Below are 24,310 nucleotides of genomic sequence, written 5' to 3' on the forward strand. Positions count from 1 at the left end.
GCAACCTAGTGCAAACAGTGCAGACAAAAAACAGTACAAACAGACAGTGCAGACAAACAACACAAGACAAGACACACAACCTAAGATAGCGCCGACCAATTAACCTACTGTATACTCTGATTATACAGTACTGTGCGAGGAGAACTGTAAAAACTGAGTGAGTGAGTGAGTGAGTGAGTGAGTGAGTGAGGGAGTGAGTGAGTGAGTGAGTTCCATTTCAGTTCTGTGTATTGAGGAGCCCGATGGCTTGCGGGAAAAAATTGTTACACAGTCTGGATGTGGCGGGCCGAATGCTTCGGAACCGTTTTACTAATGGCAGGAGAGTGAAAAGGGTGTGTGACGGGTGTGTGCCAATCACCACTTATTCGTTCCTAGTTACACTCTCCACCACTTCATCCAACTCACTCCAGAATTTTTCCTTCTCCTCAATTTTACTACCACTCTTGTGGAGCATAGATACTGAAGACATTTATCATCACCCCTTCAACTTCCAGCTTCATGTTCTTAACCCATCAGAAACTCTCCTCACCTCCACTACACTCTTACTAAACTTGTTTCTTCAGAATCACCTCTACACCATTTCTTTTTCCTTCTACACCACAGTTTAAAACCCCCACCAATGTTCCTGAAATTACTCCCTTTTCGCTTGGTCTCCTGAACACACATGTCTACCTTTCTCCTCTCCTTCATATCAGCTACCTCCTTTTACCAGTCATAGTACCAACATTTGAAGTACCAACCCTAACCTCCACTCTCCTCCACTTCTCCTTCCCCTGCTCTCTCTGTAGATGTATTCCCAATCTCCTTTCTTCTTTGGCCAACAGTAGCCCAATTTCCACAGGTACCCTGTCGGCTAACAATACCTTTGGCGGTCGTTAGTAACCTGGGCCTTGACCGATCCAGTATGGAATTTAGGTTTGTGATCCGCATATATCCGTGTGTGTTTTTAATGGGGTTTTTTTTAGGCTCTTAAGCATAAAATAACAATAAAATGTGTAGTTACTTTGTGCTTGCAAGACTACTTCATTGCTGATGTTCTAATTTAGCATTTTAAAGATTAGTGGAAATAACTTTGAAAAATAATGGCAAGAACAACATGCATCTGCCACTTGACTTAAGGTCAATAGAGTGATATAAACTATTTCTCTTTGTTCAAGTATATCACCCCTGCATCCTTTCTGTGGCTCAGTGCATCTCCTTGTTGATGTCCTAAGTGGGTGGATAGCAGGAGTGATAAATTAAGTAAAATATGTGTTGCTCTCAGAAAAACCCTAAACTAAGAATGCTGCATGCCCAGATGACTACTTTCATTCTGGCTGTGTGTCCTCTCAAAAAATAAGAACTGGCAGATATCATATTCTTTGAATCAGTTCTGCCTGAAACCCAGACATTAGGGTTGCACAAGCCAGTGCACTCTTAGTGTAAACCGAACACTTGTTAATAACATCTGTACATTGATTTAGCAACATTTTTACTCTGTATATATTGCATTATTTAACTGTCTGGCTAAATATTTTAATTGCTCATGCTGATTATAGCCTGTGGGGAAAAAATAGATTTTGTGCCTGGCTGTTCTGGTGGACGGTGCTCTGTAGCGCCGAACAGAAGGCAACAGTTCGTAGAGAGAGTGGGCTGGGTGTGTGGGGTCCAAAGTGATTTTCTTAGCCCTTTTCTCCACTCTGGATGAGTAAGATCTTGGAGTGAAGAAAAGGGTTAAGAAAATAACTTTGGAACCCACACACCCTGCCCACTCTCTCTTCGAACTGTTGCCTTCTGGTCGGCGCTACAGAGCACTGTCCAGATTATATGTAAAATGTACATAAGCGAACTGGTACTAAGATTTTTTTTACAATTTCCATAGCATCAAACTATTCAGGAGCGTGAGAAACTCAATAATGAGCAAAAATATGCTAACGTTTGTAAACTTTATGGCCACCACACTATTTTGCTCACATTGGCGTGAAACCCAAAAGGCACCCAAAGAACCAGATTCTAAATTCATATTCAACATTTTCAAGAGTTTGTCATATGTACAGAAAACAGTCTGTTACACCATACAATTAAATTATTACTTTGTGAATCCCCCAGACAGCCTAACATTAATTACAGACATATAGAAATAAAAAAAACAACATAAATAACAAATGTACAATGTTTTGACACAGTCAAGAAAAAGTTACAAAACTATACATTTTAAGGTTAAAGTGGCCATCACTGGGGTTTTAACCTCCTACCTTCAAGCTTGGTATTATTTAAAGGACAAGAAACAAAATTGTCCGCTTTGCAATGAAAGCACAAACGTGTTCCTTATTAAAAGCAACCTCAGGGTTGTCCCAGCCTTTTTGATCTTTTGGGTGACAAAAAAAAAACCTGCTGTTTATTATTGATATACACAGGCTACATCAAGTACTGCACATAAAGTTTACAGATACTCATGTTTTAAAAGACTCTGTTAAAAGTTAAAGTACTGACTAAACACTGTTACTACTACTACTACCTTACTTCGTTAAGTATAGGCTCTGACATGTACTTAAGTAAAAAGTAAACATTACTACTACCTGTTTTAGTGACATGCTGGTGACTGGACCTCACATAATATTAATATAAAAACAAATAAAAAAATTTTGTACCCAATGAATGTGTCCAGGATGAACAACCACCATATAGAACACAAGCAGAGAAAAGATGATGATGATGATGATCAGGAATGTCTCTGTTCTCAGTTAGGTTTATGTTTATTTATGCTAGATACTACATTTATTAGCAGTGGTGGGAAATAACGAAATGCAAAATACTTCGTTACTGTACTTAAGTAGATTTCTCCGGTATCAGTACTTTACTATACGTTTTTTGGACAACTTTTTACTTCTACTTCTACTCATTGCATTTTTAAACACATATCGGTACTTTCTACTTCTGACATTTTCAAAGCAGGCTTGTTACTTTATTAATCCAAAGTTAATCTATTGGATGAAATGTCAATTTTTTTCTTCTCATTGCACACCGTTTTTAGCCCATCAACTATTTCCTGTCATTGTGCGACTTTTTCAACCTGCCACTGTTTTATCATTTCCTGGCTATTGTGCACCTCAGGCATATTCTAGCATATGAAGCTAACAACGAGCAAGTCAGAAGGCAACAAGAAGTATGGGGCTAATGTGGATAAGACAGGAAGTCAGTAATGTTAACATGACTGAGAACAGAGACATTCCTGATAACCTGATTATCATCATCTTTTCTCTGCTCTCAGCCATGTAAACTGGGTGCACTCTCTGTTGTCTCTGTCTGTCATCTCTCTTTACAGACACAAATTAAACAACCTGAATCTCAGTGAATACTTGCCTCACAGACATTATAAATATATAAATAGAAAGCTCAAAATGTCTATTAAATAAAACAATTCACAACCAAAGGAATATTTTCTGATTATGTAATCCATATGAAAGTTAGTTTTCCTGGTATCACCTCATTAACCATCCGTGTGTAAACATAGCAAAGGTTTCGTTTGGTTTAATGATGATTAACGAAATTTATAACACCATAATTACTTTAAAACATTTACAAGGATATTTTGTCCTCATGCTCTATGGTGAGTTTGATTTCACTAATAATAAACATACATTTGCATAAAGCATCGATATTTGTCCCTGCCCATGTTGATTAAAGTATTAAAAACTGAAAAAGTGTTAACTTAAGGTACCTGTAAAACAGATAAAAATGTGTGATTAAGTTGTGATTAATCATGAGATAATCATGAGAGTCATATGATTTTAAATATTTTAATCAGTTGACAGCCCTAATATTAATGACGTGAGCTCCAGTTACCAATGTGACATGAAAACAGGTAGTAGTAATGGCAATTTTTTTATTAAGTACATGTCAGAGCCCAAACCTCTTTACTTTAACTTTTTCTTAAGTGAAGGATGCATGTACTTTTGCTACCTCTGGTTACTTCAAATTTATAGGCAAGGAAATTATGAAAATGTTTGCATCATGTCACTTAAAATAATGATACATTTGAGAACAATACACGGGTACGTGTAAAAAGATGATAAAAATATGCTCTTACCAAAGGCCTTGTAAATACAGGGAAAACAGATCGACAAAGGACGCCATCACTTGAGGCTTTTACATGAGGCTTTTACACACCTGGACAAGAAAAACGTCAGAAGTTCATCTTACAACTCAGCACTGGTGCTCCACAGGGTTGTGTCCTAAGTCCCCTCCTGTACTGCCTGTTCACACACCACTGTGTTGCCCAGCACATTTCCAGCATAATTTTTAAGTTTGCTGACGACACCTCCATCTTGGGGTACCATAACTGATGGCGATGAGACGGCTTACAGAGATAAGGTGAGCGCGCTATCACAGATACAGTGAAGGCAACCTCAGCATCAGCAAAACTAAAGAGATGATGTGGACTTCAGAAGGGTATAAAAGGTCAAATATACCCCTTCACACATTGACAGAACCATCGTAGAAAGATTCAAGAACACCAAGTTTCTTGATGGTGTCTATCAAGTTTCTTGGTGTTCTTGGTGTCTCTGCACACCACGTCAGTTGTCAAATCAGCTCATCAGCAACTCTACTCTTGGCATTTTCTGGCAAATCATAAGTTATTCTATGAGTCCGTTTTTTTACTTTCTGCTTGAGATCAATCTCTGGCTTTGAGTATGAAGAAAAATTCACTGCAGGAGAGTATTTAGTGCCCCATGTTCACATCCCCTTATTTTCAATAGTAATAAAATGTCAGGTCATGCATAAACTATCTTGTTTCTTTGCATTTAAATCTAGATTTAATCACACTGGCCCTTAAAAAACTCTACCCTAACACTCTTGCCAAAAAAAGTGCGGGGGATGAATAAGTTTTAAAAGTAAAGGAGACACTGCCACATACAAACATCTAAGCCGATATTTGTAACACATAACTAAATATTTGCTTGTGTGCTATCCTTTTACTAATGTATCACTTGCTTTGCAAAAATGGCCATATATGGACAACTTTAATGTGGCCTATTACAAAATGTTGTCATGCTCAAAATGTAAAACTTTATATAAATAATAATTGCAATTGCCAATATTGTAAATATATTCAGTGGTGGCCATAGTTGTTATTATTAAAGCAATAAAGTATGTAAAGCAGATAACGGGCGTAGTTACACCCGAGAAAATCCTCGAGAAAACACTTGAAAATATTTAGAAATGTAACAGCATACTCACCTTCAAATTTTCTCCTCTTCAATGACTTCTTCTTTTGCCTGCTCCTGTTAGGGGTTGCCACAGCGGATCATCTGCCTCCATACTACCCTGTCCTCTACATCTGCCTCTTTTAAACCACCTACCTGCATGTTTTCCCTTACCACATCTATAAACCTCCTCCTTGGCCTTCTTCTTTTCCTCCTTCCTGGCGGCTCCATCCGCAGCATTCTTCTACCGATGTACCCCATGTCCCTCCTCTGCACATGTCCAAACCTTCTTAAACATGCCTCCCTCACTTTGTCCCCAAAACGGCCTACATACATGGTCCCTCTAATAAACTTCAAAATCTCAGCATATTCAGCTCTCCTACCTCCAGCTTCACCTCCTGTCTTTTAGTCAATGCCACTGTCTCTAAACCATACAACACCGCAGGTCTCACCACAGTCCTATAAACTTTCCCTTTCACTCTTGCAGATACTCTTCTATCAAAAATCACTCCTGCCACTTTTCCCCACCCACTCCATCCTGCCTGCACTTTTTTCTTCACTTCTCTATCACATTATCCATCACTTTGCACAGTTGACCCAAGGTACCTAAACTCATCCACCTTCTCCACCTCTTCTCCCTGCAACTGCACCACTCCACTGTCCTCTCTCTCAATTACACACATGTACTTTGTCTTTCTTTTACTGCCTTTCATTCCTCTTCTCTACAGCACATACCGCCACCTCTACAGGTTCTTCTGAACCTGCTGACTACTCTCACCACAAATCACAATATCATCCGCAAACATCATAGTCCAAGGAGACTACTGTCTGACCTCAGCGGTCAACCTGTCCATCACCACTGCAAACAGGAAAGGGCTCAGAACCGATCCTTAATGCAGTCCAACGTCCACCTTGAACCAGTCTGTCTTTTCTACTGCACACTTCACTGCTGTCACACTGTCCTCATACATGTCCTGCACCACCCTCACATACTTCTCTGCCACAGCTGAAGTCCTCATACAATACCACAACTCCTCTCTCGGCACCCTGTCATACACAAACACACAATGCAACTTCTTTTGACCTTCTCAATACTTCTCCATCAACATTCTCAAAGCAAATATCGCGTCCGTAGTGCTCTTCCTCTGCATGGAACAGATGGTGCTCACATCTGTCACTTCTTTTCCTATCCTAGCTTCCACTACTCTTTGCCATAAATTCATGGTGTGGCTGATCAACTTTATTCCCCTGTAGTTACTGCAGGTCTGCACATCTCCCATTTTCTTAAAAATCTGTACCAAAACACACCTTCTTCATTCCTCAGGCATCTGCTCACCTTCCATAATCTTGTTAAACAATCTGGTTAAAAACTCCACTGCCATCTCTCCTAAACATCTCCATGCTTCTACCGGTATGTCATCTCGTCCTACTGAATTTCCACTTTTCATCTTTTTAATCGTCTCACTTCCTCCTTACTAAACCTATACACTTCCTGCTTCACCATCTCCACATCATCCAACCTTCTCTCGCTCTCATTTTCCTAATTTACCAGCTGTTTAAAATACTCCCTTCATCTTCTTAACACACTCTACTCACTAGTCAACACATTTCCATCTCCATCCTTTATTGCCTTTTCCCACACCCCTATTCACCTGCTGCCGCATCTCCTTGTACTCCTGCCTACTTTTCTCATCGCTCTGCTGATCCCAATTCTGTTTGCCATCCTCTTTCTCCTTATTTTTTCCTGCACTTCCTCATTCCACCACCACGTCCCTTTGTTTTCTTTCTATTTCCAGATGTCATGCTAAGTACTTTCCTGGTTGTCTCCCTTATCACTTCTGCAGTAGTTGCCCAATTATACAGCACCCAGTCACCACCACCGAGCCCCTGTCTGACTCCTTCCCAGAATCTCACACTACATCAAGTCTGTTCCCTTCACCCACATGGCCATTAAAGTCTGCCCCAATCACCAATCTTTCATTTCTAGGTACACTCTCCACCACTTCATCTAACTCACTTCAGAATTTTTTCTTCTCCTCCATCTCACAACCCACTTGTGGAGCATAAGCACTGATGACATTTATCATTACGCCTTCAACTTCCAGCTTCACGTTCATCACTCATAAACTTTCTTTACCTCCACTATGCTCTTACTGTACTCTTCCTTCCGGATTACACCTACACCATTTTTTTTCCATCCACACGATGGTAGAACAGTTTAAACCCCCCTCCAATCCTGCCCTTACTCCCTTTCCACTTGGTCTCCTGAACACACAACATATGTACCTTTCTCCTCTCCATCATATCAGCTACCTCTCTCAATATTGTTATTGATTGTAACTCCTTTATTAAGTCAGCTATAGACATCTTGGTAAACTCCATCCTGCAGGCTAACATTCTCCAGCCAGTCTAATGCTAGCACTTTTTGTGGGCTTAAATCAGGGAAACATGTCTTTCTATGTGTAAACATAAGATTATATAACATTATTTCACATTTATCTGGAAAATGTGGAAACTCAATCGCTTCAGATATGAATGACTCAAGCCAAGAGGGAAAATTTCTTAAAGCTACATTAACAATAACTTCTGCATAAGTATAAATAAATGTTGCCATTCCTCATGGTTCTAATTCCAAATTTCATTCAGCATCTTAAAAATATAAAATAACAAAATATAATAATGAAAAGGTCAATATTTAAGTTTTCAATTAATTAAAAGGATGTATTATATCATTTCAACAACAGAAATAAACAATTATACAAATATTTTATTTAAAAAGTTAACATTAACATTGGTTCAAATTATATTTGTCTTATTTTAAATAAAATCAAATCATATAAAATTTTATTTATAGAGCGCCTTAAAGCAACCAAAAGGAGCACAAGGCACTTTCCACTAAAACAACAAATAAACAATAAAATACACACAAAAAAAAAATTTTATTATATTTTTTAAACAGTTAATGTAATTTTATATAGTGTCTTGATGCCATCATGTGCTGACATACATTTAATTAATAAACAAAAACAAACAGTTATTTCGTTATTTCGGGTTTTTACCCACAGCCGATCAGGCTTGTGAATTTGTGAGAAGTGTCTACTACCCTTATACCTCCTACACACACACACACACACACACACACACACACACACACCACAATGCAAATATCAAAACTGACTGCAGACTGCCTCAGCATATAGGAACAAAACATATAATGGTATTTTTAAAGGTCCACAATAGGTCTATTTCCAATCTGCCATCCCTGCCTTACTTCTGCGCCAGTGTGTTTTTTGCCTGCATGGCTTACCGCGTGATATCCTCTTAGACCGGGGTCCTCAGTTCTTTAGCAATTTCTAGGCACTTTTTTCCGAATTTAAATACATAGCTTGCCTACCAGCTCATTATTTGTATTTATTTATTTATTTATTAAAGATGACTGCTCTTGCGTGCAAAAAGACAAAGTGCAAAAGAGAATTAAGTGTGTAATATAAGTGTATAATAATAGGTTATAGTTTTGTAGTCTTACTTAACAGGGGCAAAACATTAATGAAGCATACAACAAGACATTACAGACAATAGACTAAATTTGCATTTAGTAGATAAAAGAAATTAAAGGTGAGAAAAGAGACAATTTACACACATCAAACAAAAACTAGCCTCAGTTTGAAATGAGTTAAAGTTTATATTTATTATAATGTTAAAGTCTATTTATGCTTTCTGTTACAATAGCATTATTGCCATAATTTTAAGGGACAAAGATCTTTAGTCTCAATCCTATTTTTAGTTATAAAATACTGTGAAAAGAAAGGCAATTTTGTTTTAATATATTTTTATTTAGATGACTAATTACAGTTATTTACTTGCAATCATTATTAGATAAATACGTTTTAATGGTAGAATGTTATGCTTTATTAATTTATTACTGTTGGGTATGAAATAGATTTTTTCTGACACAAATCCAAGTTTCTGTTTATTTGCCTGATAAATGACAATAAATATTTAAGTTTTTACTTTTTGACATATTCCTAAAATATTTTTCAGTTAAAGTTTTTGTTGTTTTCAGTTGTTATTTTGTGTTGTTTTTTTTCCGTATTACGTGTAATAAATTTGTTAAACTAAAAAGTACATCTAATTAAATGCTAAAGTTCTTACAGCAGATTGTTCTGACAAATTGTTACTGCTGCTTTTGGGTGAATTCCTTCTACATAAATCACATAAATTAGCAAAAAAGACTGCTTTTAAAAGTGTGCACTTTACAAAAAACAGTGACATTGTGTCCTAACCATTGTATTTTCTTTAAAATACCATTTTGAAAGACCTTGAGAATCAATTACTTGCACATTCACAGTATTTTCTTGGTGGAATGGTCATAAGCTTTAAAATGTATAAAACTAATCACTGTAGGAATTTACAGTTCCTGATAGAAACAGATATGGAGGCAAAGACATTTTATTCTAAAAAGAAAGTTGCTGTTTGTGCAGGCAATAAACGAAAGGTAAGAAAGCCCTTTAAATTAGTTATGGTTACCTATTTTTACATTTACCTCATTTTATGAACTAGATAACCTTTATACTGTCTACAGCATTCTGGAAAAGAAAACAAGCAATGTCTAGATTAAAGAATAGCTGGGAACACTCAGCTTGTAAAAAATAAATCGTTTGTAATTGCATTTTTTTGTTGTCACAAACATCAGTAAGCAATCATGTACATGTCAGTGGTGTGATAAGTGTATTAAAGTACCGTAATTTCCAGACTATACCGCGCACCCATATATAAGCCACACCCACCAAATTTTACACATTTTTTTATTATTTTGAACATAAATAAGCCGCACCTGTCTATAAGCCGCGTCTACACTGAAACTAATGTACTTTACACAGGCTTTAACGAAAGACACGCTACACACGGTATAACGGGGTGAAATATGTTGCGCTTCCTTTAGGAGCATAGCAGTATTTTGGGAATAGCCTGGCGCTGCATTTTTCTGGTATTACTGCGTGTGTGCAAGACGAGGATTATGTCCTTATAATTTTCTGATGCTCATTTCTAAGTTTCTTTGACTAACCCGTAATGCTGTTGCCAAGAAAAATAAAAAAGCACAAGTTTTGGAAACCTGTCTGTGCTTATATGATTTCTGTTGCAACTGGAGTTAGCGAGCTCTTCCTTCAACCAGACTCAACGTGCTACAATGGCTTGTATCTAAACAGTAGCCTACCAAGAAAGTCATTTTTTACTCACTTCCTCCTTCCTTTCACAACTATTTCTCTCGGGAGTTTATCTTTTGGCATCGTCGTGCATTTAAAAAAACGCTTTTTCTCCCGAAGCCGTGCAGCTCAGAACACAGGTGAGGTGCGTTTTGGTCTAACATTGGTCTAATGTTATGGGGTTCAGGTTTTTGGCTTGAAGTTTGTGAAACCGGGAAAAACCCAGGAAAAATTCATAAATAAGCCGCTTCGTTGTTTAAGCCGCGGGGTTCAAAACGTGGGAAAAAAGTAGGGGGTTATAGTCTGAAAAATACGGTAGTTTTTATGTTGGCTTTTACAGGCTGCACTGATCAACCGCCGATGCCCCTCTGTGGTCACCATTTAAAATGAGCAGTTATCTACATTTACACAAAGGCTTCTGAATTTAAAGGCAAGGGTTGGTTGTTTGGAAGCGTGTTGGAAATGCAATGTGTTTCTTTGAGTTTCAGGCTGTCTTAAACAGAATGATGACATTACTAAAGAACAATACTGTGATGTGTTGTGTGCAGGAGAAAATAAAGAATATTCCTAAACTGGTGAACTGTTGCAATCAAGCACTGAACCAGTTGGCAGAAATTGCTTGACGCAGTTTAAAAGGCAGTGTGTTTTCCCCCCTGGAACACGCACTGCCTTTCAACCTGCGTCAAGCAATTTTTTATGCTGTTGCTAGGAAATTCCACCCCACATCCCATGACTGGAAGCTAATAAGAGACAGAATTAAACTTAAACTTAAAATTAACTTCTTAAAAAGAAATCATTAAGTTTCCCTTTTTTTTTAAATGCCATTCTACTCTAACTGTTGTCAACACTTTTAAAACTATTGTCAAGAATGGACACACTGGAATGTAGTAGCTAAAAACTGCATAATGCCACAAATGAAACAAATCTGAGGTCTACATGTCTGACCACTTCATTCATTCATTCATTTTCTCCCGCTTATCCGTAATTCGGGTCGCAGGGGCAGCAGTCTAAGCTTCCGCCTTAGACTGCTGCCCAATCCTCACAGCACCGTACCTTATGGTCCCTCCTGCAGGTGGTGAGCCCACAGGAAGTCTGACCACTTAAAAAAAAAAAAAATTAAGTTTTGAAAAGACCATTTTATTGTATTTATGTGTTTAGTGAATTCAACTAAAACCTTTTTTATATTTATTTATTTTATGTTTTTGCTGGGTAAATAAATATTAGGCAGAGGCTTCTTAAAGATTTTGTTCGTTTATTCAAATGGAAAAAAATTGTAAACTACATTTTTTAAAGTACCAAACATAAAAATAACATACTTTTCTATATAGAAAAATAATAATTAAGATAGTGGTTTTGGGATATACAGCATAACACATCTGAAGAGGTCTGTTGCAAAGATTAAAATGCTACTTTTACAGAAGTGTGTGTTGTAATGGTGGGTCTCAAACCCCCTCTCCAAACCACTTCGGTTTGTTAAATTACATTTCACACCTAGTTGTGAATGAAAGGTAAGAAGAGATTGACTCAAAAACATTGTAAAAGTGGACTGATTGATTATTATTTTTTTTTCTGTTTTAAATCCCTTGAAGAAAATATACTACAGATTGTACTTTCAAGTGGCGAATGAACAAACTTTATAAACTGTAAAACAAACTTCTAGTGCACTCCCAAGCATGGATAAATAGGGAGGGTTGCATTAGGAAGGGCATCCAGTGTAAAACATGTGCCAAATCAAATATGCGGATCACGAACCAGAAATTCATACCAAATCGGTCGAGGCTCGGGTTACCAACGACCGCCACAGGTATTGTTACCCAACAGGGGCTACTGTTGGCCGAAGGAGGAGAAGGAGAGGAGGAAGACGTCTACAAAGACAGCAGGGAAAGGAGAAGTGTAGGAGAGTGGAGATTAGGGTTGGTACTTTAAATGTAGGTACTATGACTGGTAAAGGGAGAGAGGTAGCTGATATGATGGAGAGGAGAAAGGTAGATATGTTGTGTGTTCAGGAGACCAGGTGGAAATAGAGTAAGGACAGGAACATTGGAGGTGGCTTTAAACTGTTCCACCATGGTGTGGATGAAAAGAGAAATGGTGTAGGGGTGATCCTGAAGGAAGAGTTTAGTGGAGGTGAAGAGAGTTTCTGATAGGGTTATGAATGTAAAGCTGGAAGTTGAAGGGGCGATGATAAATTTCATCAGTGCCTATGCTCAGTGCCTATCAGTGCCTATGTTGGCTGTGAGATGGTGGGGAAAAAAAATTCTGGAGTGAGTTAGATGAAGTGGTGGAGAGTGTACCTAAGAATGAAGGATTGGTGATTTCGGCAGACTTTAATGGGCATGTAGGTGAAGGGAACAGAGGTGATGAGGAGGTGATGGGTAGGTATGGCCTTAAGGCCTTACGTATTTTAAAAAGAAGGAGCAGCATAGGGTGACCTATAAGAGTGGAGGAAGGTGCACACAGGTAGACTATGTTCTATGTAGGAAATGCAACCTAAAGGAGATTGGAGACTGTAAGGTGTTGGCAGGGGACAGTGTAGACATCTGATGCTAGACAGCATCAGATGGTAGTCTGTAGGATGGTTTTGGAGTTTAGAAGAAGAGGAGGATAGTGAGGACTAAAAGAAGAATAAGATGTGGAAACTGAAGGAGGAAGACTGTAGTGTAAGATTCAGGGAAGTGGTCAGACGGGCTCGGTGGTGGTGAAGAGGTGCTGGATGATTGGGCAACTACTGCAGAAGTGATAAGGGAGACAGCTAGAAAGGTATTTGGTGTGACATCTTGAAATTAAAAGGAAGACAAAGAGACGTGATGGTGGACTGAGGAAGTGCAAGAAACATTAGGAGAAAGAGGTTGGCAAAACAGAATTGGGATCAACAGAGAGATATGAAAAGTAGACAGGAGTACAAGGATATGCGGCAGCAGATGAAGAGTGATGTGGTGAAAGCCACGGAAAAGGTATATGAGGATCTGTATGTAAAATTGGAGACTCAGTAAGGAGAAAATTATTTATACCGCTTGGCCAGACAGAGGGACCGAGCTGGGAAGGATGTGCTGCAAGTTAGATGGATGCAGATGGAAATGTGTTAAATAGCGAGGAGAGTGTGTTGAGAAGATTTTAACCAGCTGATGAATAAGGAAAATGAGAGAGGGAGAGAGAGAGAGAGAGAGAGAGAGGGGGAGAGAGAGAGAGAGAGAGAGAGAGAGATGGTTGGATAATGTGTAAATGGTGAAGCAGGAAGTGGATAGGATTAGTACAGAGGAAGTGAGATCAGCAATTAAGAGGATGAAGAGTGGAAGGTCGGCTGGACCAGATGACAAACCAGTACAAGCATGGAGATGTTTAGGAGAGATGGCAGTGGAGTTTTTAACAAGATTTTGGAAGGTGAGAGGATGCCTAAGGAATGGAGGAGGAGTCTGGGAGAGAGATGTGCACACCTGCAGTCACTACAGTAGAAAAAAGATCAGCCACCCCATAAAGTTATGGGAAAGAGTGGCGAAAGCCAGGCTGAGGGAAGAGGTGACCATCTGTGAGCAACAGTATGGTTTCATGCAGAGGAAGAGCACCACAGCATTATTTTCCTTAAGAATGTTAATGGAGAAGTATAGAGAACGTCAGAAGAATTTGCATTGTGTGTTTGTGGATTTAGAGAAAGCATACGACAGGGTGCAGAGAGAGGAGTTGTGGTATGGTATGAGGAAGTCGGGTGTGTCAGAGAAGTATGTGAGGGTGGTACAGGACATGTATGAGGATAGTAAGGACAGCAGTGAATTGTGGAGTAGGTGGAGGTTGGACTGCATCAAGGATCGGCTCTGAGCCCTTTCCTGTGGTAATGGACAGGTTGATGGACGAGGTTAGACAGGAGTCTCCGTTGACTATGATCAACAGTGGTCAACAGTGCAAAGTAATGGAGAGTGTGTTAGAGAAGTGAAGAAAAGGGTACAGGCAGGGTGGAGTGGGTGGAGAAGAGTGGAAGAAGTGATTTGTGATAGACGGGTATCTTCAAGAGTGAAAGATAAAGTTTAGAAGACAATGGTAAGACCTGCTATGTTGAATGTTTTAGAGACGGTGCAATTGACAAAAAGACAGGAGGCGGAGCTGGAGGTTGCAGAATTGAAGATGTTGCCATTTTCATTGGGAGTGACGAGGATAGACAGGATTAGAAATGAGTTTATTAGAGGGATCATGTTGGTAGGATGTTTAGGACAAGGTGAGAGAGGCTCGATTTAGATGGTTTGGTTATGTGCAGAGTAGGGACATGGGGTATATTGGAAAAATAATGCTGAGAATAAAGGAAAAAAGGAAGGCTTAGGAGAAAGTTTATGGATGTGGTGAGAAAAGACAGGTGAATAATTTGAAAGAGGTAGATGTAGAGGACAGGGTGAAAGAAAAAGAAGTAAGAACAACTGAAGAATAACTTGGTTCCCTCTGGATTCTAATCATATTGTATATGTTTCATGCATTATTGCTTTCTTCCTTATTTGTCTTTTAGATCCAGGAAGAGTTTCATAGAATCACAACAGGTCATCTGGAGTCCAAGTTCATGTCCATGCTGGATATGTACACTTCAAAGCTGCTGGCCCTCTTCGTGCAAAGGGAGAAAAAATTGGAAAAGGTTGCAGGCATGATTTGTGATAGAAGAGTATCTGCCAAAGTGAAAGGGAAATTTTATAAGACTGAGGTGAGACCTGCTATGTTGTATGGTTTAGAGACAGTGGCATTGACTAAAAGACAGGAGGTGGAGCTGGAGGTAGCAGAGCTGATCAAGTCAAGAGGCTTTTATTGTCATTTCTACTATACACAGTGGTAAACAGTACACAGTAAAAACGAGACAACGTTCCTCCGAAACCCTGGTGCTACACTAAACAATAACATAAAGCTACAACACAACACAAGCTACATAAAGTGCATCGAGTGCAACCTGGTGCAAACAGTGCAGACAAAAAAACAGTACAGACAGACAGACAACACAAGACAAGACACAAAACCAAGATGGCGCTGACCAGTAAACCTACTGTATACTTGGTTATACAGTACTGTGAACTGTAAAAACTATACCCGGGAGTGAATATAAGAACACAGTGTAGTGCAAAAATACAGCAGCAGTCAAGATGTGCAGAAGACAGCATGTAAACAGTGTAGTATAATCTAATAAAGCATGTAAACAATATAATTGTCAACAGTGCAAAAGATAGCATGTAAACAGTAATACAGTAAAAAAAAAAAAAAAGCATTTAAATAGTGTAGTACAGTCAAATATAAATAATAATAAATAGATGATAGTGGAATGGATTGAGATGAGTGATGAGTTTGTTTTAAGTTTTAAGTCCAGGTTGTACAGTTTGATAACGCACATTTGAATGTGTGTGTGTGTGTGTGTGTGTGTGTGAAAGTTCCCTTCAGTTCTATGTATTAAGTAGCCTGATGGCTTGTGGGAAAAAGCTGTTGCACAGTCTTGATGTGGTGGCCCGAATGCTTCGGAACCGTTTTCCTGATGGCAGGAGTGTGAAAAGTGTGTGTGACGGGTGTGTGTGGTCATCCACAATGCTGTTTGCTTTAGCGGATGCAGCGTGTGGTGTAAATGTGCATAATAGAGGGGAGAGAGACTCAGATGATCTTCTCAGCTGTCCTCACTATCCTCTGTAGGGTCTTGCGATCCGAGACGGTGCAGTTCCCAAACCAGGCAGTGATGCAGCTGCTCAAGATGCTCTCAATGGTCCCTCTGTAGAACATGGTTGGGATAGGGGGAGGGAGATGGGCTTTCCTCAGCCTTCTCAGGAAGTAGAGACGCTGCTGGGGTTTCTTGGTGATGGAGCTGATGTTGAGTGACCAGGTGAGGTTGTCCGCCAGATGAACACCAAGGAATTTGGTGCTCTTGACGATCTCCACTGAGGATCCATCAATAATCAGTGGAGATTGGTCGCTCTGTGCTCTCCTGAAGTCCACAACCATCTCTTTCGTTTTGTCGACGTTCAGAGTCAGGTTGTTTGCTCCACATCTTAATGTGCCTCATGACGAGTCTCTCGAAGCACTTCATCACGATGGGAGTGAGCGCGACGGGACGATAGTCATTGAGGCAGGATATGGTAGACTTCTTCGCCACAGGAACGATGGTCGTTGTCTTGAAGCACGTGGGAACAATGTTACTGCTCAGGGAGATGTTGAAGATGTCAGTGAAGACATCCGCTAGCTGTTCTGCACATTCCCTGAGCACTCTGCCAGGAATGTTGTCAGGTCCAGCATACTTCCGTGGGTTAACTCTGCATAGAGTTTTCCTCACTTCAGCTGTGGTTAGACAGAGCACCTGGTCAGTGGGAGGAGGGGTGGTCTTCCTCGCCTTCACATTGTTCTGTACCTCAAACCGTGTGTAGAAGTCGTGCGCCGGGTGTCTCCACTGTCCTAATGATGTTAAGGTATCGTTGGAAGTGACAATGGATGGACAGGATCAGAAATGAGTTTATTAGAGGGGCAGCGAATGTACGATGTTTTGAAGACAAGGTGGGGAGGCACGATTAAGATGGTTTGGACATGTGCAGAGGGGGGACATGGGGTATATCGGTAGTAGAATGCTGAGAATAGAACCACAATTAAAGAGGAAGACCAAAGAGAAGGTTCGTGGATGTGGTGAGGGAAGACATGCAGGTAGTTGGTGTAACTAACTCTAAGAAAAGAGTAAATAAGGTAATCCTGTAATCCTAGTGAGACGCACACATGGAAAAGGAAAGTCATGTCGCTAAAATGCTCTGAAATCGTACAAAGTTCTCAAGAAAAGTAAGGGATAATTAAGCACCTAGCTGGAACAGGAACAAGATACTGTGTTTATTTTGTTTAATGTGTATATGCATTAATGTGTGGGTTAATCTATTTAACTGTGAAGAAGTGTTTTAATGTGTTGTTATCACTTATGTCATGTGATACGTCAGTGTCACATGACACTGTCACATCTGTGACATCATTGTGTGACATCACAAAAGGGTTTCTTATAAATGGCTATTTGTGTTTATGTTTTGTAAGAGCTGATTGTATTATTTGTTATTTATCTGTTCTGTAGCTCTTACAGTGTTTCACTAAGAAAAGGTTTTTCAGCAAGGAAAGGTAGATTTTGTGTTTCCCAAGAAAAGGCTGACGTCTGAACACAAAATAAAGGCTTTTTGAAACATCAGTACGCTTTACCATTGTCTGGCTGGGGGTTTGCTACAGTTGGTGTGAAAGAGGCAAATGTAGAGGACAGGGGGGTATGGAGACGGATGATCTGCTGTGGCGACCCCTAATGGAAGCAGAAAAAGAAAAGAAGAGAAGATGATTATAGATGTCAGAGCAACGGGTATGCAGTCATTCTTGTAATTCTAGATCAGGGATGATGGTGGAGGTTTTGAAGCAGGCTGGCACATGGCATATCTTCAGTGAGGTGTTGAAGATATGTGAAAACACTGGAGAAATCTGTTTAGAACAGTACTTCGGTTTCAATGCTAAAACAGAGTCTGGTCTGGCTGCTTTGTGGGGGTTCTGTCTTTTTAGATATGCTAAAAAAAAAGTTTTGCTAAAGTCTGTTTTCAGGTTGGAAAGTGTCCTTGTTGGTGGGGTTGAGGGTGTGTGTGTGTGGGGGGGGGGGGGTATACAAGCTGTCCCATTGTCTTTTAAAGTGAAATAAATTCTTATCCAGGCTGTTGGTAATACAACAGGTTTGGAGAGCTTTGATTTCTGCCTGAAAGCAGGAGTTAGATGGACCATGACATGGTCAAAGATCAAGATAAAGTAATTTGTTTGTGATTACTGATCAGGGTGGTTGCATTGATTGTTTTGACCAAAACTAAGCAGTACATAAGACTTGTTTGTTTGGACTATGCTTTAACAGAAAGACAAGATTTCTTGCCATTAAACTTTTTTTCGGCTTCTCCCATTAGGGGTCGCCCCAGCGGATCATCCGCATGTTTGATTTGGCACATGTTTTTTACGATGGATGCCCTTCCTAACGCAACCCTTTTTCAATGTAATTTTCGTAGGGTGGCAGTTGCTACCCAGTCCCACCCCACTAAATCCACCTATTCGCCAAGGACAATAATGCATGAGTCCGGTTGTGTGCGCTTCACACACTGGATCTGGTACATGGAATGTAAACACTTGCAGTGGAATTTAAACACCCTCCAGAATGAATAAATTAATAAACTTGCACAGCAAGTAGAATAGCTTAATAGGTTATAAAAAAGACAAGGTGAATCACTGTCACATTGCTGCACCATAAACTGTTAATGTAAAACCAAATTCCTCCACCCTTCGTTTGCCTGAAAGCTCAACGTTGCGGTTTGCTCTTAAAAGCTGGAATACTGCCAGCTGCAGTGCAGAGTCCGGTATCTGTTCGCACAGCCACGTTTCCGTGAAGCGCATAACGGAGGAAGATAAAAAGGCTCGTTTTTTTTCCCACCAGAAGTTGTAGTTCATAAGGTTTTTTTACAGAGTGAGCACACATTAAAGGTATATATTCCCGGCAGCGGTGTGCGATACCTCTAGATGAGCACGAGCTTACCGGAACCATTGGGTTTTTTTACGTTTGGGGAAGCATTGTCTAGAATGTCAAGTACAATCGCAGTTGTCTCAATAAACTCATGAAATAAGTTGTTAGGAACTGTAGCACTGATGTATATGAGCAACATAAAAAAAATCCTTTGAACTTAATAACACAATATAAACCCTACAGTAATGTTTAAACACCCATTGTAAACATGTAAAAACAATCAAACATTCAATAATTCATATTTAATTTTTCTTTTAACTGTACATACACTATGCTTAAAAATGCGGTTCTCAAGCTCTGTCGCTTGCTGTCAGTATGTGCCTGCATATTATTGGCTTCAGTAAACAAAGAAGTGGGAATGAAACATGACTCTTCCCCACTGGTAATTTACTTCATGTGCCAGAGTGTTTCACTATGTGCTGTTTCCCCCTGATGCGCATTCTTAATAGCCACATCTGCATGCCTGCTGGGATATCCGCAGGTGCCGTCTGCATCCCACTACCGCATTGGCCAAAGGGTCTAGCTATCCACTCTGGACCTTACTCTCAGGGCTGTGTGTCGCTAAGCTTGCCCCATAATTCTTGGGCCCCTTTCCTGTACCCAAGGTCAATAACCAGGTTGCTGTCTTTCCTTTAACTGCCTAAAGTACTCTGGATCCACTTCAAGCATTTTCAATACAGGATTCTTGGAGACTGGACCATTGAAATGTGGTCCCTCAGCCCTGTAATGTGTTGTAGTTGGTGAACATGACAACAAACCAATCTACTCATATTTTCGTTGATGTGTAGATACACACCCTTTAACATTTTAAGCTTGCCATAAATCAAGAAAAGCTCTGCATTCTTAAAATTTTTTCTGGCACTGTCATTGTCACTCTCTATCCACAACTGGCATTATTAGCCAGTCAGCTTCTGCATGTTGGTTAATCTTTGTACTGAGTTTATATTGATGTGGCTCCTGGATAAATCTACAATGCTATCAGGATTAAAGAAAGAGCCTGGAGGTCATGGCTGACATCACATTAATTAATAATTTAATAATTTATTTGATAATTTATAACTATGCAAGGTAGTACCTTCTGATGTAAGGAACAAGAGAACAATCATTGGTAGATGGCAATGATAGAAAGTTTCAAAAGATTCAAGGAATAAAAAGGTTTTTTTTTTTTTTTTGCTTTGACAAAAAAATGGAGATTATTCGCCGAATTACCGTGTTGTAGTTGTAGGTGTACTGTAGTTGTTCTGCCTGCTAGCCAGTGTGATAGTTTTGTTAAGCCCCTTTGTACAACTTTCTGATTTTTTTTTTCTTTCTTTTTTTCATTAGAAAAAAATTTCTATTGCATTTGACAAATATGACATAGGCCAAATCTTTATAAATTTTTTATGCTTACGTAGTAACGAATGTAATCATTCTCAGATGTTTTAGTGTGGATAAACAATCTCCAGGTGCTTCTCAACCTGCTCCCTACTCTCACCACAAATCACAATATCATCCGCAAACATCATAGTCCATAGAGACTCCTGTCCGACCTCGTCCGTCAACGTGTCCATCACCACTGCAAACAGGAAAGGGCTCAGAGCCGATCCTTGATGCAGTCCCACCTCCTCCTTAAACCAGTCTGTCGTTCCAACTGCACACTACACTGCTGCACCACCCTCACATACTTTTCTGACACACCAGACTTCCTCATACAATACCACAACTCCTCTCTTGGCACCATGTCATACGCTTTCTCTAACTCCACAAACACACAATGCAAATCCTTCTGACATTCTTTAATAACTTCTCTAATATCGTACTTAAAGCAAATATTGCGCAAATCCTTTTCTCCTTTTTTAGTGTCCAACTTCTCATACAGCTCCTCATATGCCTTTTCCTTAGCTTTTCCTTAGGCTTTGCCACATCCCCCTTCACCTGCTGCATCTTCTTGTACGCCTGCATACTTTTCCCATCTCTCTGTTGATCTCAATTCTGTTTCGCCAACCTCTTTCCCCTTGAGCTCTTCTGCACTTCCTCGTTCAACCACAATGTCTTTTTGTCTTCCTTTATCTTTCCTGCATTCAGATTGAATGCAGGATTTATTAGCATGTCTCTGACATAAAAATATTTTTTGCTAAATTAATAATGTAATAACCAACATGGGCTTACTTTTGTTTTCACAGATGGAGTCCTGGATCTGTCAACCAAGAAAAAACAAAGCAGGATCAGTTTTGAGCACTCCCCTGATTTCTCTGTTATACCTGTTGTAAAAAGGTATGTTTTTTGTTTTTCTTAACACTTTTGTGATTTCTGATTTTTGTCTAAATTTCCTTCTGCTAATAATAATTTATTGGCTTACAAACTATAATGTTTCGTATATACTTGTTTATATATTATAAAGTATACTATAAATTTAAAGTTGCTAATAAACCCAGATTAGTTTCTAATGTGTCATAGAATTATGTGTCGACAAGATGTATGAATGTGAATATGAAAGTTAAAATCCACAAATAGGCAATAAGCACTGAACTTAATTAGTTGGGTAAAAATAGGAAAGGTGACTTATTATAATTACACTCCTAAACCTAATTTGGGTATCAGAAATAGTAAGAGAAGTTATTGATTAAATGCAGCTGTCCACAGATATTTATATAAAGAATTTTTATATTTCATTTTTATATTTATTTATATATTTATATAAATAAACTTTATATTTATATCAAGAAATAAGCATACAAAGACATCGCAAAAGCTTTGTGAAGGCCTACATATGGATGTGATGATTAGGTGTCCACATACATTTGGTGTATTCAGAGTGTAATGAATAAATGTATAAATGTATATTTGTTCACCTTAAAATAAGATTTTTATTTTTGGTACATGTATATGTTGATCTAGTACTGTAATCACTTTGTAAAATTTAATCACAAACCCCCCCCCCCCTCCCCCCCTCCCCCCCCCCCCCCCCCCCCACACACACACACACACACACACACACACACACACAAAAGAAAAATCTTTAAATGGCATAGTTTTATGTATATGGTGAAAAGTATATATATTTTTGTGTTAAACAGGCAACCAGTGATCACTGATCAAACCTACCATGATATTCAGGATAAGGATGGATTGCTACTACAGGGCTTGCAACATGGCATTTGGGAGAACCATACTTGCTCTACCCCTTTTAAACCTCTACGTTGCAAATCACTTGTTCTAAAGGAGGAATTTCTGAGTAAGAAGCATCGCTTTTTTGGACAACCATCACCTCTTTCTTTTTCCAGCTTAGAGGCGGTAGGTTTTCTTAATTCCAATCAAACACATCCTCTCCTGTCTCCTGACAGCTTTTGGGAGAATCAGCAACTAGAGGGTGTGCTGGAGTGTAAACCAGCCAGCAGCTATCTTGGTGATCTAAACAACCATCCGCTTGTCGTAGAAAAAAATGGAACCTTCACCAAAAGTACCAGTGCCTGCCATAGCAAGTCCCTTGATATTATAGCCATTACAGCAAAGAAAGAGGCAAAAAACTCCCCTCCATATGACTTAAAGATTCCACAAGTAAAGGGTATGGATCTTTCCTGGAACTCTAGTGGCAACATTTCTGATGCTTATAATTATAGCTCTGTCACAATGGGTAGTGTGCAGATAGATAATTCTCTCAGCAGGAGGCTTAGGGCTATTTTGCCTAAACAGAGTAGTAGAGCTGCCTTGGGAAGTCTCTCTGATGTATGTGGAGGGAGTGATAATTTAGGTACTGACACTGACCAACTGACATCTGGACCTCAATATCCAACTTCAGATCCAGAAGCAGAACCAACAGTCTCCAAGCAGCCACGCAGAAAAAGGGGCAGGTATCGGCAGTATAACAGTGAGATCCTTGAAGAGGCTATTGGTGTGGTGATGAGTGGAAAAATGAGTGTTTCAAAGGCACAGAACATTTATGGTATTCCTCATAGTACCCTGGAGTACAAGGTGAAAGAGAGAATGGGCACACTGAAGAACCCACCAAAAAAGAAGCTTAAAATGATAATGAGGATAGATAGACTAAACTCTGAATTTAGTGCAGACACTGAATGTTCATCAGCACCAACTGCCTCATCCAGCACATTGTAAGACGATGTATAGAGGTGCTTAAAAACAAAATGATTAGTAAATACACCACATTGGAACAAACATAAATATTATTGTCATACAAACATGGCTTCAAATGTGCCTATTCTCATTGCAGTTACTGGTTGAGCTCAACCAAAAGCATCCAGTACAGTGGAGGAAGAACAATAGCCAACAGTGATCACTCCAAAAAATGGTTGGGTTGTTTTTAATCTCACAAACATAACCATTATTAAAGCTAAAATGGAGCATATATTGTGTATGAAATAATTGCCAGTACTTGCCCTATTTTCTGCTATCCTCTATGTTCAGCTGTAGCCAATGTTAAAAACAAACAACAACAAGAAAAAAGAATTTTGTTTGGGCTAGTAAAATAGGTTGAACTAAGTAAGGCAGAAGAATGACAAAATTCAATTTAAAAATGAAACTGTGTCCCTCAATTCTATCTCTTATACTGCAGGTTATATACTTTAATAATTGTAACAAAAGTTTAAAGTCTGCAGTGATTCTTATTGAGTATCTGATGCTAATGTGGGTGTCTGTGTGAGTCTGTCTGTTTGTCTATAAAGCTATCTATTTTTTATTTTCTTTTACATTAACAAGCCATGTTACAGTGGAACATGTTGCTTTATGAAAATAGTAATTCAGGGATGAAAGATTTGAGTATTTAAAATAGTTAATTCTTTTTTTTATTGTTTTAATTTAGTTTGTACTGTACTTTCAGTCTGGGACTTACCAGATACTGATGATTCTGATGATAAGATTTTGTGACCTGATTACCTCAGCATTATTTGCATTATACACTTAATATTCTCACATATACTAAAGATATTTCCTCCCATGAGAGCCTTGCCCTAAATCGATATGAAATTTCCCATCTGAAAGTATTGGAATGGCAGGGCCAAGTCTTTTGTTTTTAAGCTATACACTGAAAACATTTAAGATCAGATAAAAAACTTAGCCTTCAATTTCTGTTATTTAACTTCTATTATTTAAAAACTCAAAACACAGTCACTGACATCACCCTCAACTTCTCCAGGAGATGGGTGAAGGTAATCTTATCCAATTTACATTTCACAAAGAAGTTCATCCAATCTAATATGGATTACTTCAATGTGCAAAAAAAACTTCAATGTGCAAAAAAACACAAGAAATGACTGGCTAAATCAATCACTAAATTTCAGCCTAACTGAGCCATGTCACCTACTGAAATGTAGACAGAAAAGAGAAACTACCTGAATCGAACAACAGCATAAAGAAGCTTTGATACATGCTTGGAAAAACATCACAAAAAAGAGATTGGGGATGTCAGTGCAGTCATG

The 24,310-nt window shown here is 39.0% G+C and overlaps 1 protein-coding gene across 6 annotated transcripts in view; it reads left to right on the forward strand.

Moving 5' to 3' along the window:
- Nucleotides 1–23,966, forward strand: part of lcor (ligand dependent nuclear receptor corepressor) — a 42,047-nt gene extending 18,081 nt beyond the window's left edge. For 3 of the 6 annotated variants that reach the window (XM_083550906.1, XM_083550905.1, XM_083550903.1), the window contains exons 3-4: nucleotides 21,062–21,152; nucleotides 21,956–23,966. In XM_083550906.1, coding sequence (XP_083407032.1) covers nucleotides 21,062–21,152; nucleotides 21,956–22,991 — 1,127 coding nt within the window. In that variant the 3' untranslated portion in view covers nucleotides 22,992–23,966. The remainder of the gene's footprint in view (nucleotides 1–21,061; nucleotides 21,153–21,955) is intronic. The other 3 variants (XM_083550904.1, XM_083550907.1, XM_083550908.1) reach the window with 3 other exon arrangements.
- The last annotated feature ends 344 nt before the right edge of the window (nucleotides 23,967–24,310 follow it).

Source organism: Silurus aristotelis (genome assembly GCF_946808225.1).
Source record: "Silurus aristotelis genome assembly, chromosome: 9".
Classification (NCBI taxonomy): domain Eukaryota; kingdom Metazoa; phylum Chordata; class Actinopteri; order Siluriformes; family Siluridae; genus Silurus; species Silurus aristotelis.